This window comes from Megalops cyprinoides, chromosome 7, assembly GCF_013368585.1.
Source record: "Megalops cyprinoides isolate fMegCyp1 chromosome 7, fMegCyp1.pri, whole genome shotgun sequence".
Classification (NCBI taxonomy): domain Eukaryota; kingdom Metazoa; phylum Chordata; class Actinopteri; order Elopiformes; family Megalopidae; genus Megalops; species Megalops cyprinoides.
In genome coordinates, this window is record NC_050589.1 from 21,530,130 (window position 1) to 21,548,138 (window position 18,009).

The 18,009-nt window shown below is 44.6% G+C and overlaps 1 protein-coding gene across 1 annotated transcript in view; it reads right to left on the minus strand.

Moving 5' to 3' along the window:
• sema3bl (sema domain, immunoglobulin domain (Ig), short basic domain, secreted, (semaphorin) 3bl) overlaps positions 1-17,576 on the minus strand; it is a 38,107-nt gene extending 20,531 nt beyond the window's left edge. Inside the window, exons 1-2 of the mRNA XM_036532577.1 lie at positions 17,250-17,576; positions 3,009-3,169 (exon numbers count right to left, since the gene is read on the minus strand). Of these exons, the coding sequence (XP_036388470.1) occupies positions 3,009-3,169; positions 17,250-17,361 (273 nt within the window). The 5' untranslated portion in view covers positions 17,362-17,576. The remainder of the gene's footprint in view (positions 1-3,008; positions 3,170-17,249) is intronic.
• Positions 17,577-18,009: the final 433 nt, after the last annotated feature.

Sequence of the window (18,009 nt, forward strand, 5' to 3'; positions counted from 1 at the left end):
GAGAGAGAGAGAGAGAGAGAGGAAAGGTGTAAGAAATACATTCTAAATTAATCTTATCTAATCTTAATATGTCAATTTAAATTGTTTCAAAATCACAAAATCTACATTTTTGAAGGCCTCAGAACACTTACAAATGTGAACTGAAAACTTTTCTTAAACGTATGTTCACTTCTGAAACAGGTTATAAATATTTATATGTATTATTCTAGATTAAGGGGATTAACAAAGTGAGGCCCCAAGGGACAGAGCACCTCTTGTTGCCAACCATATGAATAAACTTTGGTAACGCCTGTTCTAGAATAATTACACCGCAAAGATTCAATGAACCTTAATCACACATTTCACAACAATACCTAAATTAGATTTCCTTGTTATTGTTTCCAACTAAAATCAAATAACTGACAGGAAACCTAACCCTTTTTAACATAAACTTCACCCTAGTTATACAGACAAATTAAGAGGGGTGGGACTTGTCTGCCAGTTTAATTAAACTGAGGTCATCGATTTGGGAGTCACTTAAGTGTTCTGTTGTAATGGTAAATTCAAGTCTAACTAAAACAATTCTGCTCTGGTCACTGGCATCATGTGTGTAACTGTATTTCGTATTATTGGCTCAGAAGCAGCTATTTAAAAACAATGCTTCTCTTGTGTGTTTCGAAGCACTGAGTGTTCTCGCTGTCCTATTGAAAAAAAAAGAAATATACAAGGATAAGCAAAATCTGTTCTTTCACTTCAGTTATAACAGTATGGATGGGGCACTGCTGAGGTCCTGGTGTTATGCTCAGAGGTGAATCAGCTGACCTATTTATGCACCGTGGCATTCACAACTGGCTCAACATGCACACATTCCCAGTGTCCTTTCTCCTACTTTTGTGCATCCTGGTTTCAAATTTGGCATCATCTCTGCTCCAAAGTCCAAGTTATGGCATGGGGGTGTCAGGGCATGTTTAGTTCAGTGATGGGGACACTGTGCTGTAGGGAGGGCTGCAATTTAGGTGAGGAATCACACAGAGATCCCACTCCTTTACAAACCTGTCAGGGAACTCATGATGGTGCCCTCCCCTCTTTTAAGTGATCAGTTGGCCTTTCTTGTGCAAAATGGCTGCTATGCTTGATCCAGCTAGGTGCCAAAGATCAGTGGTGGCTTGTGAGACACCTTCCTCACCGTGAAGGTCCTCATTTGTCATACACAGCACATAAAATACCATCCTCCCAAACATCCAATGCAAATCGCCATGCACCCCCTCTCCCTGAGCTTCCCGTCTGTGAAACAATTCTCAAAAGTCACGTTACTGGTAAAGTACTTTTACTTTGGCCTGTTTTCCCGTTCTTGAAATCCAGCAGGAAATTGCTCCGGCCATGCTGGGAGCATGTGGAGCGCCTGCTTGCTCTTCTCTAGCTAACTGCCCTGTGTGACAGGTATTTGGTCAGGGCCAGAGGGCAATGGTGCACACGCGTGGCAAGCCCTAGTGCATCAAAATACTCTTCACATGACCCATGGCTCTGTAAATCCACCCTCAAAGTCTCCAACAGGGAACGAGAGAGAGGCCCCATCCGGAACACATCCAGAAGACAAGTGTTTCGTCCTGCTGGACATACACATGGGAACCTCATTAAGCTTTCTACCCGAGAGAAATGTGCCCCTAGCCACAGGGGAACTGTGCCCAACCTCTGCATAAATCCTCCCAGCCACCACAACCTTGGAAAGCCACAGTATAATACCCTTGAGTGTAACACCAGTTTAAAGACCATGTTTCACAAGGCCATCACATTTATGGCAAAAGGAGTTATGTGTCATTTACAGACTATTACAGAGTCAAGGTTCTCACACAAGCAAACGGTGCTCTTTATGTGTTATAGCATTGAGCAAAACAAGATATTTACATGTAAATTCTCTGTTTATTTTAGGGTTTTTTTCTGCTATAATTTTGGCAAACTCCAGAGGACCACTTGAGAAAGAGCAAATCTTTTCCCAACTAGAACATGCCAAACCAGTCCCTTCTGGAAAATAAGGCAGGAGGGCAGTTGAGATAACCCAGTACAGAGGAGTTAGCCACCTCTTTAGGAAAAAAACAGTAGAGAAACAACACAGTTTAAAATCTAACAAACGGTTGCTGGGAAACGCTTTCCTCAGGACATTCCGTTGCTCTCGAGGTGTCTCGCTGTGCTCCCGGCCCCCTTTGCTTCAGGCTCCCTCTTCCGCTGCTCTGCTCTCTGTCACTTCGTTCTGTGGGTCTCTCTGGTTTGTTATTCCATGTCAAAGACCACAGGAGCCCCGGTAGGCCCAGCCCAGGGGCTCTGTCCCAGGACAGAGTGTCTTAGAAAAGCCATCCCGCCCAGGCTCACCCCACAGCGGATAAATCCACCCGTAGGAATTAGAACCATGTGAGTGTAATATAGATAGGGCAGATTTATACAAGATGGCCCTTAGCTAGGAACAAGGGGGCAGAGGAGCCTATCAGAGAATGGGGAGCGGCGGGAGATTTAAGGTGCTTAGGTTTTATGACTGTTACTTGAAGCGGTGAGGAAACCGCTGAATTCTGGCATGGGGATTTTCCCCCCAGTATCTGGTGGAAAAACCACGGAGCTCTGATAAGGTGGGAAATATTGAAGCCTCTCAGCTTACTGGAAACTCTGCACTATGATAATGTTAGTAAAAAGGACAGTATTTCACGGGGGAACTATCTTGACAGACAGTGAACTGTGCTGTGCTGCTCCCAGCCCTGGAATTCAGGTACTTCATCAGAATACAACCACTAATGTTGATGTGGGGGTTTATAAAGGAATTGCAAGAATGGACAGAGATTTATAAAGTATTTCATTAAGTAGGAGAGAGGTCTAAAACACAACAGATGAAGGAACCAAGATGGTAATTCATTTTAATGAATGCCACTGTCTGGTCTGGCCTGTTTGGTCAAATAACCCGAGCTAGATAATAAAAAACAGTGCGGCCTGTACATAAGTGAACGAACAATATAAGATGGAGTGTTCCAGGCAATGGGGATTACCTCTTTGGAGTCTGAGTGGGTGTGGTCCAAACGCAGGGAGTACAGCACATCCTTGCCCCCCAGGAAGAGCCTGTCGTGGTACTCATCCAGAAACACAGAGGTAAGACTGAGGAGCCCACGGTGACCACTGAAGATAGATGACCTGTTGGTGGCCACGAGATCTGAGAGGGAGAGAGAACGGTGGGACACCGCTGTTAAGAAACACATCGACTCAGGGCCAAAAAAAATGTACAGTACCCAAATCAACACTGGGAATTTGTATAAATGAATAAATTGCTTAATGTGCTGTCAAAAATCAGTTTCTAATTTAGCTGGAATCTGCCTGTTTTCAATTCTGTCTTTGTGCATGTACTTGGATTGATTCTCTGCTGGGCTGCTGCCGACTAGTAGAGAGACAGCAGAAGTCATTGGTAAGCAGTGAAGTTACAGAACATTGGTCTGTCAAGTCCAGTCATGGACATAAAGTGATTCTTAAGTTTTTTCAAAATTTATCCAGAAAAATAGTTTTTCCTGTGTTGACTGTATTCTTTTAAAATGCAATTTTCAGACAAAATAAATTCCAATGATCAAGCACTGGCCTCTTCCATGTTTGACTGTTTTTTCACTATTATTCATTCTTGGTGAATTTTGCTAGATTGCTTGGGCTTACTTTACCTTTATGGTATCCTTATATAGTCAAAAGTTGACTAAAGTCTATCAGACCTAGTCATGGACTTCAAGCTGTCATTCTTTGCTAGTGCTCATTTTTGGATTAACACAAAAGACAGCCCTCTCAAAGCTCCTTTTCCCAGTTCCTGTACTGGTCCCAGGGCACCACAGATCCCTCTATCATGGTGCAGTTCAAAGGATTTGTGTAGGGAGGGAACTCATGGCAGCAATTACCCTAGATCAGACTCAACACTGGCACAGACTCAAAACTTCAGAAAGAGCATTTACCCTTATCTGAGTGGGATGAATAAAAGCACAGGTGTTCATTGCTCCATTTCTCATGGGGTCTACAATCGCTCATGGCCTGACTGTAATCAGCTTGTTGGCAGCTTGTTCAGATCAGCTCGTTATTATCACCACAAAGGACGGAGGAGGATGTGTAAGCCCTCTCACTGCTTAGCTAAAGTGAATGTGCATAAATTGAATAGCTAAGGGCTGATTAACCTTTTTATGTTTACAGACATTATTGCCCCACCACCAGACTTCCCACCGTGCGATCTGTTTCAATGCCACACTCAATTACCGAACACCACAGCTGTCCATGCAGTTGGCAGTAACACCCTGAGGTACAACAGGGCTGTAACGCAGAGAAAAACCAGAGATAAATCTTGTAATTGTGTACCTACAATACAGCAGGCACCATATGGATCACATTGGGGCTGGGAAATGCATCAGGACGAGAGCAAATTAACTGGAATGACAGAGCGGGCGCCTCCCTCCGCAGAGCTGAGACAGAGAGGCTTTGCGGTACAGGCTGCTCTCCGGTCAGCACGGCGAGAGACCCCCAGGCCTACAGCTGGCAGGAGCACACCGCTCCACTCTGCCGAAGTTTTCGCTTGGGGCTCTCCAGTGAGGTTGGTGGGCCAGACCTGCTTTTCCCATTACTACACCGTGCCTTAAAACAATGCACGACTTGCACAACACAACTTCAAAAACACATTCAACTTCAGAACACATTAACCCACCTCTTCCCTCTGAGTCTCTTTACAACACATATCGGATCGATCAAGCACAGTTATTAAATTGCGAGCATCGCGGACAGGCTCAGCATGCCGCCTTGACATCCTGTATATATGTTAGCATACATTAACTATAGCAGTGGGAAATGGAAAATTGTTTGTTATGAAGAAAGGCAATGGGACATAAAGAAAGTGTTGACCCCCAAGTCTGGAGCGTGTTCAGGATTGCAAAGCTGCATTGGTCAATGGTGCATGTGAGAGTGCGTGTGCACTTGTGCGTGAGTGTGTTTGTGTGTGTCCGTGCCTCCGTGTGCGTATTGGGACGTTCCTCTCTCTTTGCCCGTGTGTGTTTGCTCGTCCGTGCCTGTGCGACGGCGTGTGGACACGTACGCTCTGTGTGTCTAAATGGCTGTTTGTTTGCACGTGCGTGCACGTGCGTGTGTCCATACTTGCGTGAGGGCGATCAGACAAGTCCCCTCTCTGTGTGTGGAAGAGCGTTTTTGTTTGTGTCTGTGTCTGGGCGTGGGTGTTAGGAACATATCCTTTCACTGTGTCTGAGTGAGTGTGCATGTGTATGAGTGAGTGTGTTTATCTGAGTTTGGGTCTGTAGGCCTGGATCTCTCTCTGTGGTCTTCCCGACGTGTGTGATGTGCTGCCAGGCCGGACTAAAACAGTCCGCTCTTCTGTTCACAAACCACTGGAGATAGCTGCGCAGTTAGAGCTGTGGAGTTAAAAGGTGGGATGCTGAGCCTGGAGCCAGCATGCGGAGATGCATACAGACAAGTGGACTTGGCTGAGACAGGCTTTTGTTCCCACTTTTGATCTCTGATTCTCAGAAGTAGTTAATGCTCGTGAAACTTTTAATACCTGCATTATTTTAAGGCTGTAATTATGTTTAAACTCTCCACCATGCTGTCATTTATCTTCTTTTATGTCTTATCAAGCGAGTTTCTCTGCCAGACTTTTTACTGGTCCAGATTTGGTAAGCATTTTGTTCTGGGTAGCACATTGATATGACTGAAAGGAAAGCTCTACAAGGCGCCCTTGTGTGTCAGTCTGTGGCCCAGTGATGAGTGATGGTGCCAGTCTCTCAGCGCAGTGGCTGTGTATCTGTCAGAGGCGTTGCTGAGGACAACGAGAGGGAGACGACAGACATGCTACCCCCCCCCACCCCCCCCCCCCCCCCCCAAACCCAGGCCACTACATGCCCTCCAAAAGCCCTGACACACTCATCTCTTATTAACTGCAGTGACTCCTCTGATATAATGTAACACTTTCACCGACTTTTTTCCCCTCATATACTTCATAATTGGAAATAAAAGGTGACTGTAGCCAAGATGAAGGGAAAGCGGAGGAGGCCAAAGTCAAACCGCTACATTGCGAGAGGCTGAAACAATCGTTTTAGCATCCTCCAAAATGAAAGGTTGACCGTTAAAACTCTCCACATAAAAATTTTATTTGAAACCGCTTTCAAAGATTCTGTTTTGTGTTTTACGGGCTCTGGCAGAGAGGCTAAGTGCCATGCAGCAGGCAGGCGGACCACTCTTCAGAAACGGTGCAGTTTAACAGGAGCTGAACCCGCCCTGCGGGACGCGAGCGGATCGGGAGACGTAAACGGCAGGATTTACGGCCGCGCCTCCGCCATCTGAAGCCTGCAGCCCTGTCAGCTCCGCCCATATCCCTGGCGTTCCTGCAAAAAGGCGTGGTCAGGGCGACGGAGACGAGCCGATGCATCTCGCAGCTCATCTGGAGATCGTTACTGTCTGACGCCTCATAGGAAGCTGTGCGACTTTCACACTTTGTTAGCAGACAGCTTCCTTCGCGCTCTTTTCCTCTCTCGCCTTCTCTGTCTGTCTGAGAGCCATGTAAAGTAATGAGCTACTGGCTGTAATAATGCACAATCATAGCTAGATGCCAAGCACCTAGCCAATCCTCCACCAGTCCAAAAACATAGCAAGCTAAATCCTGATATTCAGTCTCAAAATCAGATTTGAAATGACCACATATAAGCAAAAAGTAGGAATTATTGAATTAGAAGAAATTTCATATGCATCGTGTTCATGATGAATTCACTCTGGCACAGGCTTTTTAAAGTGTTGTGAACTACATTTGTGTTTAAATCCTTTTTTTCCAATTCAAAAGCACATTACATTTTATTATGGCTCCAAATGTTGTAAAAATAGAACTGTAAAAATGACATCATGAGCAGCTCCTGCTGCTCTGTGCCGCGACAGTGCTAATGAGTCAATTCTGACTGTTTCAGGTGAGAGCTCCTGTGCTTCCACTGAATTGCTTTTTCCATTGAGCTATGTTTCAGCCAATTTGGATCAGTTCTTCTTATAAAAAAAAAAAAATTGTACAAACAAACAAAAAAAGACACACTGTCTTGATTCAAACAACATGTTTAAGACACCTTGCTTAGATAGAACACAGACGCAAACACAATTAGTATCTCATCTGCAGGACCACATGGGGAGTGCCAACCTCAGACAGGCCTCAGGATCATCTCCCCTGCATCCCAGCCTGCCCCGCCTTGATTGGCCTTTCTGTTTGGCCACATAATTGGAAGTGAAAACATCTCGCCCCAGCACTGACCTCCTTTGGCTCAGTAATGACACCCCGCTGGCTAATGCCCGGTAATGCCCTCATTTGTGCGGTTCTGTGTCCAGCTCATCCCCAGTCCTGAAACCAGAGCCCAGAGATAATATTGACTCAGCAGGAGAACATCAGCCACCGGCGGGGCGGCTGGGATCATCCCCATGTCCTGTCTTCCCAGCTACCCCGCAAGCCAGCCTCCTGGCTCAACACCTCCCCACCCCCTCGTCAAGCCTCCTTAAAAAGGGGCACCGAGCCACCAGCAGCGAGGGGTCAGCCACACACTGCGAGCACAGTTTCTCAATCAGAAGATCATCTGAGCGCCACACGCACACACACACACACGCACGCACGCGCGCGCACACACACACACACACACACACACATCTTGAACACTGACTCACAGCAAGGAGTCCAGCCACGCACTGCACACCCAAACATTCTCATACGAAAGGTCCACCGGTTCAGGAGTTCAGGTTCACAGTTAGGAATGCACACAAACATCATGCACTCAACAGTGAACATGACTTTGCACAGTTAAACATGTACACAAATGCAGAATACCACACACCTCCAACTACACAGAAGGGGATATTCAAAGACAGCAATTGGTAGCAAATGCCACGCATGTATATACACAATGTCTAACACAGGGAAAAAACAGTTGTATATATTCCTACACCTCAAAATATACCACATCCATAAGCTTTTCAGTGTGCACAACAAAAAAACCACAAACCACATACTTTCACATGCCATAGCGACTAACTCACATATTTATACAACACACAAATTCTCTTGCACAAGCACACAGACAATAGAGCATTTATCTGAAAAATAGAGGGACGCAATGACAGAGAGAACTATTCACACATATTCACAACTCTGCAAATATGAGCTGTGCCCAAAGAAATGTGTGCTCATAAACCCAGTTTTAGTGTGGTCAATTCCTCCGTAATGACAGCGAAATAGGACCTTCCAAACAGGATTAGACTTAGGGGCTTCCATTGCCTGCTGGAGCAATATTGGATTCCAGACTTAATCCTTGAAAAGTGGCATGCAAACATGTCTGTCTCTATGTAACATCCCACACTTCCTCTTATCCCACAATTCAAATCCTCTACACCTCCACTTATACACACATCACTGTAGGGCACCAGTACCAGTCAAAAATTTAGACACAACTTTTCATTTTTACCATTTTCCACACTTTAGAATAATAGTAAAGACATCAAAACTATGAAATAACACAAATGGAATTATGTAGTAGACAAAGCCTTATTTTTAGTTTTTTAATTATTATTATTTTTTTAGTTTTATCATTTTAGATTCTTTAGAATCACCAAAAAAATATTTTTCAAAAATAAATTTTTTTGGAAAGAAATTCATACATAGACATCAGCCACACTACTTATATTTTCCTAGGAAACAAATTTCAAGGATTTAAGCACAAGTCCTTAGAAATAAATGTCTTTGAATGCATTTCTTTGAATCCATTATCTTAATCATAACCCAAACCCAATACACCTTCCTTTTTCTTACAGGTCATTGCAAACAACTAAAACCCATCCCTTTTCACGGGTCACTGTACTCAGACACAAAATTCCTTTATACACTGTACAACTCACTGTACCCATTAACCCAAACCATCCTTCCTCCTGTTCTCCAAACCTCAATGTACCCCAAACTGTGTGGCACCCTCCACATCACTGCGTCCACACAGCAGTTCCTAGAGGTAGCCACGCTCTGCACGCTGCCTGTGTGGCATGCCTTTGAGCGAGAGGAACTGAGCACTGATCGTATCATCTGTAACCTTCTACAAATTGAGCCCCAAGGTAAGCGGCGTAACTTGCTGCTCGCTCTCAGAAGGAAGGGGGGCTGTTATTCTGGGCTTACAGCGCAGGGTCTCAGGCACATCTGAACTACATTAGACCCGAGGCCACAGCGCACATACCAGGCAGGACTATAAGGCTGCTCGCTCACTCGCTCTCTCTCACGCTTGTTACGATACCCAGACTTCCCAGGGCAATCTCCCTCGTTAGGGGCACTGTATATTATTGTTGTGTGCCAGGAATGCCAGGAATCCCTCCCGGCACTCCAAAGCTGCAGGCCCCTATTCCCGCTGTGGGCCCAAGGGAGCCCGCCGATTGCTTTGTTGCCATTCATTGTGTCCACCTGTGGCCACTGGACAGATGCGCGTGCCAGCGCAAACGCTTCCTGTTCCTGCCCATGTGGCCCCTTCCATCTCCGGACCTCTCACATGACACTCTGTGCCACATGTCCAAGTTTGGAATTCAGAGGGCACTTATTCAAGATCTTAACTGTTTACCGCAATGTTTGGGGGAGGAGGGTTTCCTCCAGTATTTTTTTCTCAGGACATTGCAAGTGTGATTAATCGTTTTGCGCAGAACAACCAGTACACAGCGCAAGGCCCTTCCTTTATTCTATTTTTACTTGATAAGTAATAAGATTAGGGAGAGCTGAATGTGTAATGAGACAATGCACTGCTGTTTTTCTTGGCCAGGGACATCCCTCCTTCCATGTTAACTAGGACACTGGTCATACACTCAGTCTAAGGGAATTAGATCATAGAACAGTCTGGCAGGTAGAGGGCACACAGTGGGCCACTGGATCATGTTATCTGAGTCACATGTGTCACATGTGTCCTTCATGAAAAGCCTCCTGTACAACAGCATCCCCTCGACAGCAAGGTTCCTAGTCCCCGCATTTCTCCTGGGGCTGAGTTATGATAGATGTAGCCTCTGACTCAGAAGACTGCCGCCAGGCCACTGTCAGGAGCAATCTGCTGGATACAAGGAGGGATCCCACTCCTATCGCAATGCTGAGACGCATATCTTAACTTGGTTACACGATCCGCCCCCTGAGCTGGGCTCGAGTCTGGGAGCGGCGAGTGAAAAGGGGTAACTTTTGAACTTGGGTCTTAATTACACAGCACTTCCGTGGGCTGTCCCATTCCATCATTCTGTTCCGTTCTAATGGTTTACATTGTTCACCTCTTTGCACCAACTCAACAGATTACATATTCATAGAGCGCACTTAATCATCTCACAGTTGTGGGGATTTGCCATAAACTGAGAACGTGGGATGCACAAAAGCATATGAAAATTGATGCAGAGGGGAATAATGATGTGATGACAGGCATGGATAGACCCAATCCCTGATACAGCCACATGCTCCAGTTGCTTTTCCAAAATAAATCCAAACCAGGACACTGCCAGAGGAGCTGGGGTACGGCAGCAAGGCAGCAGGCCAGCAGGCCAGCAAGTATGGCCTGGTCCTGCCTGCCTTAAAGAAAAAAAAAAACTCTCCCTTCCTCTCTCCATAATTAAAAAATTGCCCTCGTAAACACTGCTGGCCCCCGTGCAGCAGCTGGTTTTCCCATTCTGTGGCAGCTCCCTGTTTTAAAGAACTCCCCTTATTAACAGCCCTCTGGTGTGCTCCATTTGTTTTGGAGTGCATTCGTTCGGCCTTACAGACCTGCAGCCTTAATTATGAGCAGGAGTGCTGAAGCAGTCACATCTTTGTGTGTGCCTGATATTATATGCATATGTGTGTGTGTGTGTGTGTGTGTGTGTGTGTTGGCTCCGATCCCTTTAATAAATATATCATGTGCTGTGGGCACTGTTGCCTTTGGAACGCCTTGTCAGCAGCTCCTGGGTGGAACGAATTGATTGCTGGGCCAGTGCTGCCAGAAACGGGGGAAATTTTTCACAGCGGCACACATCACTGTGAAGGACACGCACTGTCTTCCCTCTGCCTTGTGAAAACCCTTAGAAGGGGTTCCCATCACCCTTTGCTTTCTCACACCCACCTTTCAGTGGCATAAAGCCCAAGAGCCAACACTGGTGAACAGGTTAAGAGGCAGAACCTCTAACATACACACGGATACACACACACACACACACAACAGCAGCAACAACATCTGCAATTCCAATGGGCACAGACACTACAGACAGACACATCAAAACAGATAAACAAAAAATAGTCTCACACACCAAAAATAAAAATAACTTTCTTTTTTCCCTACCTTTTCAATATACCTTATTCAATGTTCAGTAACATATTACAGCTGACACCGAATCACAGTGATTACTACTTGGAAGGGAGCTCTGTGGTCATGCAGAGGGCTTTTTACATCAAAATAATTCTGTCAATACAATAGCACATTGGTTGAAACTAAAGCCATATTCAGAAAATCCCTCATCAAACTAACCACTGACAGCCTGCAGGGGCTATTGGAGAAGCAGTTTGAAAATACACAAATCCCTCTGTTAATATAGTAGCCGTGGGGGCAGACATTGTTTGAGGTATTGCTTTTCAAACTGTAAAATAAATACTTGTCCCATGAAACACAGCAATTTTTTCGACCATGGCCTACCAGTCCGAAGTACTCTCTTTACAGTAAAATATACAGCAGGCCCAGGTTGTTTACACAAGGCTGAGAGAATGAGACATTTATGAAGAAAATATGCACAGAGTATTAACTTCAACACACTTGCATTCATCATTTTTTGAGTGGACTTCCATGCACTGTGACAAGTAACTCGCAGCTCAGATTATTAAACGGAACCTCTTGGAAGGCACTTCAGGGTAGGGTGGAGTTGGGGGGAAGGGCAGGGGGTGTTAGGGTGGTTAGAAAAGTTCAGACAAATAGTTTTACAGAGGTTTAACCCGTGGATCAGAGCCATTTGTGTAATTTGCCACGCTCATTAAAAATGTTGCCATTGCTTTTGCCACTGGAGTTTTATTTTGGCCAGCTCTTCACAAAGATTTACTGTCAAAGTTTCACCCAGACACAGTGGTCAAGCAGAACCGAACTCTTTAAAAAAGCCAGGGACCCACGGGAGAAGGAGAGGGGGACATTTCAGCATAACATTGGTAAACAAGTAGTGACACCGCTGCTCACCACCAAACCGAGGAAAACTAATCCAAATGACAGATGGTCAATGTCACTTTGTGTGTTCCTAAACCCTAAGCTGTGAATAGGACTGATCTGACCCTTTGGGTTACACTTCGGCATGAGAATATAGCTACCTCGCTTCTACCATACATCCCTTTTGTAAATTCAGGCCTTCAGAGTTCCTCAGTGCTAAGCTTCATTCGAGGATATTTTGGGGGGGGGGGGGGGGGGGGTGTTTTAGGTTGCAGTAGAGGTGGTTCATAATGGGTCCCTTGGCGTTATTAAAAAAAAGAAAAAACACACAGATTGCTCCACTTTGGTGAAAAAGTGATCACGCAGTGACTCCACACACGGCAAAGGCACGCAAGAAGGGAGACGTGACACGACAGGGAAACCACATCCCCCGCGCCTCTATGCTAACTGCAGTCCCAGTGCGGAAGGGACAGGGGCAGCCACAATTCACCTCCCTCCCTGTCTCCCCTCACTCCCCTGATAAGGGGGGCCGCTTTGCCATGATGGCTGCAGCTCTCTCATTCTGATAAAACTTCACAGGCAGAGCAGAATCCAGAGGACACAGCTCATTGCAGGCAGTTATTTAGTGAATCAGAGCAACGTCTCTATACTCCGCTGCAGACAGATAGAGCTGCCTGGCTGCCGGAGCCAGAAACACAGACTTCCACCAGATGTGGCGATCATGTGAATGAAGAGGGGAGGCATGCGTCATTGCCAGAGCTTATTACCTAATTGGAGGCAACACATATTTTTCAATAAATAGCCACCTCTGGAGGAAGTTAGCACAATGACGCATTGTTCCTTCTCCCCCTTTCGGGGTTTACCAAACTCCTGCATAATCCATTACACCCCTGCAAAAAGAGCGTGCTCTTAATGGGGCAGAAGAGGAGTGGGAGGGAGGGGGTACACTTGGCGCTTATAGAATGTGGATTTCAGTGAGGCAGAGGTCACTCCTCCACCTGCTTTCACTTTTATTGGACACAAACAACACAAAACTGTCTGGCCTCAAATAAACATGCTGCATGGGGTCCTTGCCTTCCGATTCCTCCCAGGTCCTTTTCCCCCTCTCCTCCTTTCCTTTAAATTTTCTCCTCATTTTTCTATATGTTTCCCAATCTCTCTCCTCTTCTTGCTTGTTTCTCAAATCACTCTCATTCATGACTGTGTGTTCAAAATTCTCCTTCAGAGATTTACCATTTTTTGGTTCTGTACATTCCTGCTGCAACAGATTCCTTATGGTTTTGTGTGAATTCTAGTGAGGGCTGTTTGAGAACTCCAGAGTTTTGATTATTTATTCAGCAAGTTCTTGACAACAGTAGGATATGTATTTATGACTACATTTTTTCCGAAAATAGAGAGATTACTCATATTATTGTGGAAGGGAAGGGCACTGAAATCATAAATTACAGCAAAAAGCCCAACAGTAATGTCTGTCTCGGGTAGAATGGAGACACTCTATAAACCCCACACCTCGGCTGACGCCACCTCAGCTCAACAGCCTCACTGTTTTATTTTTGCATGCCCTGCTCCTCTCACGTGCCTGTGATGAGATGGGTTTCATGGCACACTTCATTCAAAGCTCTTCAAACTCAGACAGAACTGGGCTGCTGTTCCACGACAGAGGTGTCAACCTGAGAAATATGTCAGAACCCTTTAAGAGACCAACATTTAAGGGACCTAGATATCACCAGGAATATCAGCCCTGAGGTCAGAAACGTGTTTGTAATAGTTTGTGCATTGAAAAAAAAAACTATCCAATGACCCTACACCACATGACCATCCAGCCTGAAGACATTAAATACAATCCATATGAAAATGGCTAGAAGGTCCTCCCAGTGCAATACGCTGTCAAACTGTCAGTCACGCAGACTTCCTCTCTCTGTCTCACTCTCTCCCTCTTCACTCAAGGTTCTGCTCGGATTTGTTCGTGTGACGAGCCAGTTGGCCTGCTCTCATTTTGGATCCGCCTTTTCCGTTCCAAAAAGCCTGCGAGCGTTTTAATCACGGTGGAAACACCCAATGCAGCGGCCACACGGCCCTCGTCTAGCTGTCTGTTTGTCTGCTACCTCTAATCCTCGTTTAAAACATCTGGACAGCCCTGTAAAAACAACGAAATTAATTCATGGATATAAACTACAACAAACCCTCTCACCCATCTGCTTCTCTTTGGTAGGGGAACACAAACTGAATCACCACAAAATTAGTGTGATGGAGAGTTTGGCTGCACAAGGTCTCCTTTAGTTCTGGGCAAGGCCATCGTTTCTCCAGACTGACTTACGCCGCCAAAGCCAACGTGGGCATCGCCTTCTCCTTCTGCAAACATGCCAATGCACGCACTGTGTGGACCGCAGAGAGAAAACCCGGGATTCCAGACGGCGCACTTTACAAGCCCACCGCAAGGATTTTAAGAGCCGTTTCCCACTTCCTATTCCAAACACAGCCACCTCCCACATGGACCATCCATCCAAACCATGACATGCTGTTAAATCAGAAGAGGGATCATGATCTGTGAAGGGATGGAGCAGAACAAGGGGTGATGCTGTCGCTCAATTTAACCAGGGTCAGAGGAGCACATTTGGGAATGAAAGGTTAACTTCACCTCTCTGTTTGCCACAGGGGTGTCGTTGCAATATTACGCTTTCATTGCTTATCCCCTGCTAATTGATTAATTGTGATAAAGTTTTTTACATTTTTTTTTAATTGTTTGCTTTGTAAATCTGAGAATGGTGTTGAGGCACTGAGGGTGGGAAAGATAGGTATAGATAAAGTGCCCAATTCCCTCTGTGGTGCACAAACCACTGAGGTCAATGCAGGGGAAATGCAAATGTCTTTGAGACCCAGCACTTTTTTTTCCTATGATTTAAAAAAATGAGCATGAATTTAATTAAAGCATTTTAGAGACTAATATGTCTAAGACTAAGATGTGTTTAGGTTGAATGTGGGTCACCACAAGGAAACAAATTAAGAGGATGTGGATTTCACTGACCCTGTCGATCCCGCCTCACATTACAGTTCTGTCGGGTTCTGTCACAGGCTAATGTGACACACTAATGAACTAATGAAACTAATGAACATACACTGGCACACTAAGTTCAAAAACTTAAACCTCACCACGATCGACAAATCGACAGCATATTAATGTCACATTAATGCCACGATAATTGTAAATTCAATTTGCGGAAAATCGGTTCATCCTTAGGAAACAGTTCCCTTCAATGACAATTTTTCCCTCCACAGCCAGACTCTCACACAACGAAGTCTGCAGCAGTAGCCTATCAATTATTCAGAGCTCTAAAATAATAATGGAATATTCTGAGAACATTCTTTGAGTGTAGACACAGCCTTTACAAGCGAAGAAGGTGAGGCTCCCGTTTAACCGTCTATGGTTACAGCTATCAAAGTGGTAGAACAATTTTTCCCCAGCACCGTAAAACATAATTGCTGCAGAGGAATGGAATAAACGTCTCGGGCACTGCGGTGAGCCTGACCACAAAGGGGGTGAAAACATGCCAAAAACCCCAAAGGGAAAAAAAAAGACGCGCTACCGTGTTGAGCAAAAGTGTCACTAAACACAAATGGGGAAACACGGGCATTTCAACAGTTACCGTATTTATCCAGTAACTTCCCACCGTTATGGACCACGGCACTCGAAACAATCATGCACCGCTTCCGTCCAAGGATTCCACGTTACAAAATCACAGATTAATGAAGTACAAAGATAATAAAAGTAAGAAGGAGGAGGCAAGAAAATTAACGAAAATCACACGTAATGGAATTAATTACCAAATTAAGCAAAGTCGACCTGCTGCAACTCTAAAAAGCATTCCGATTGAATCGTCTGTATCATTGTTGAAGATAGTGGTAGTATTAGAAGCAATAATAATAATAATAATAACTATTATAATATGATGATGAAAATAATAATAATAATAATAATAATAATTTAAAAAAAATACTCGTTTACCAGCTAATTTGTGTATAGGCTGCTTACAGCTGTTCAGTGTCGTTCCACTGGATGGGGCAGCTTGATATTTAAATATAATGACTGGTTGAGTTGGTAATTAATAAGATAATACATATTTCCTTGATGCTCGAAAATATATATCAGCCCCATGCGTTTTATTAAATTATCATTTAAACTAAACACACAGCATCGCAAAGGGAAACACTCGGTTCGAAGCGTGGCTCTGCGGCGCGTGCTCCTGCGCGCTACAGGTCGGGTATTTTTGGCACGTGCTGGGAAGGGACGAACACTCCACAGCCAAAGTGGAGAGTGCCCGAACACCTGACGCCGAGCTGGCCATACTCGCCTAGTACACCAACGCCAGTCAGTAATCTTTTATATAATTCCTATTTTATCGTTGATTTTGCGAACTTCCCTATGCTTACTCTTTACAATGGCTTACAATTGCAATAATGTTTGAAAACACATGTGGAACATTAATTTGCAGATTTAAATTATATTCACGAAGCAAAACGTAGTATGATTTGGGAAGTTTTTGCAGCTGAGTAAACTAGTCAGTGCAGGCCAGGTACCCCCATGTACGGAAAGATATCGCATTTTTATACCTACATTTTCTAATCTTTTGCTTATTACTGTATAATAATAGTGATATTGTGTTAAAAGTTATATGTGTCTGTTTTAAATACGTTTTATGTCTTTTTTTTAAGATTTAACGTGCCTTGGGGTGTTTGCGCACGAAGAACACAATAAATAAAGCTTATTACCATTATTATATCATATTATATTATATCACTTGTCCAACTAACTTAACAAATGTAAATATAAATAAACAAACGTGTTATTTACATTTATCTTACTAGATTAGTGCTGAGCAGCTCCGTGGAATATTACTATAATGTGTGGATTGCTGCAAGTAGCCTAAAAAAGGAGCGCATCAGTTATAACTTCACCCAGCAGAGCAATTTCAGCATTTCTTCAACACATTCTTCTTCACATTTTCAGCAATAATAAACTTAAAGATTTTTACTATGGTCCTACATTGTTTAATTAACAATTATACAAATAATTGATAAATAACCTACCTTTGTAGGACAGCCGTAGTCGAGGTACATTCAGCTTGGACGCTGAGGCAGTCATCAACATCAGGGAAAACAGAGCAATATTCAGGGAGAGACTGGACAATCCCCTCATCATCTCCAGATTCTTTCCACTTAGTAGTAGTCAAAGTTATGATGTGATGCGGTGACCCAATATTCTTAATAGAGATATCCAACTCTCTCAGGACGCCTATATTAGGACCCGTTCGCAAGGTCCCTGATGTTGGGCAACCCCGAACCGATTGCTGTTCCCCAACGGCCTTGACAATGTGATTATTTCCCACAGTGAGCACTCCTTAGCCCTACCCAACAGATTTTTCACTCTCATGTACCGGAGTCCGTTTTTAGTCGGAGCTTGAGAAACACCCACCCCGCCTCCCTACAGCAGCGCTTAGCGCTCTGAAGGAAGGATCCGCCTCCAACAAAGCTTTCAAGGAAAATATAGCCCTTTCTGAACGCGCAAGCACATAATTACTCGTTAGTTTGTTAGGTGCACATGCGGGGGAATGTTATTAATGATGCCAGAGAGAGTTCTCACGAGTGTCTCTTCAATTCTTCAAGAGTCTATCTGTCAGCAGATGCGTCTTTTATAGGACATGTCTTCACTCCTTAAGCCCTATTGTGCTATGCATTCCCTTAATTAAGCTGGGGAAACGTGTTTCTCGGTTTTCAAAGGGGCATCCAATTTAGGGAAAGTCTAGCATTGTTATTCCATTTCATCCAAGGGGACCTGTCGTCTTCGCGC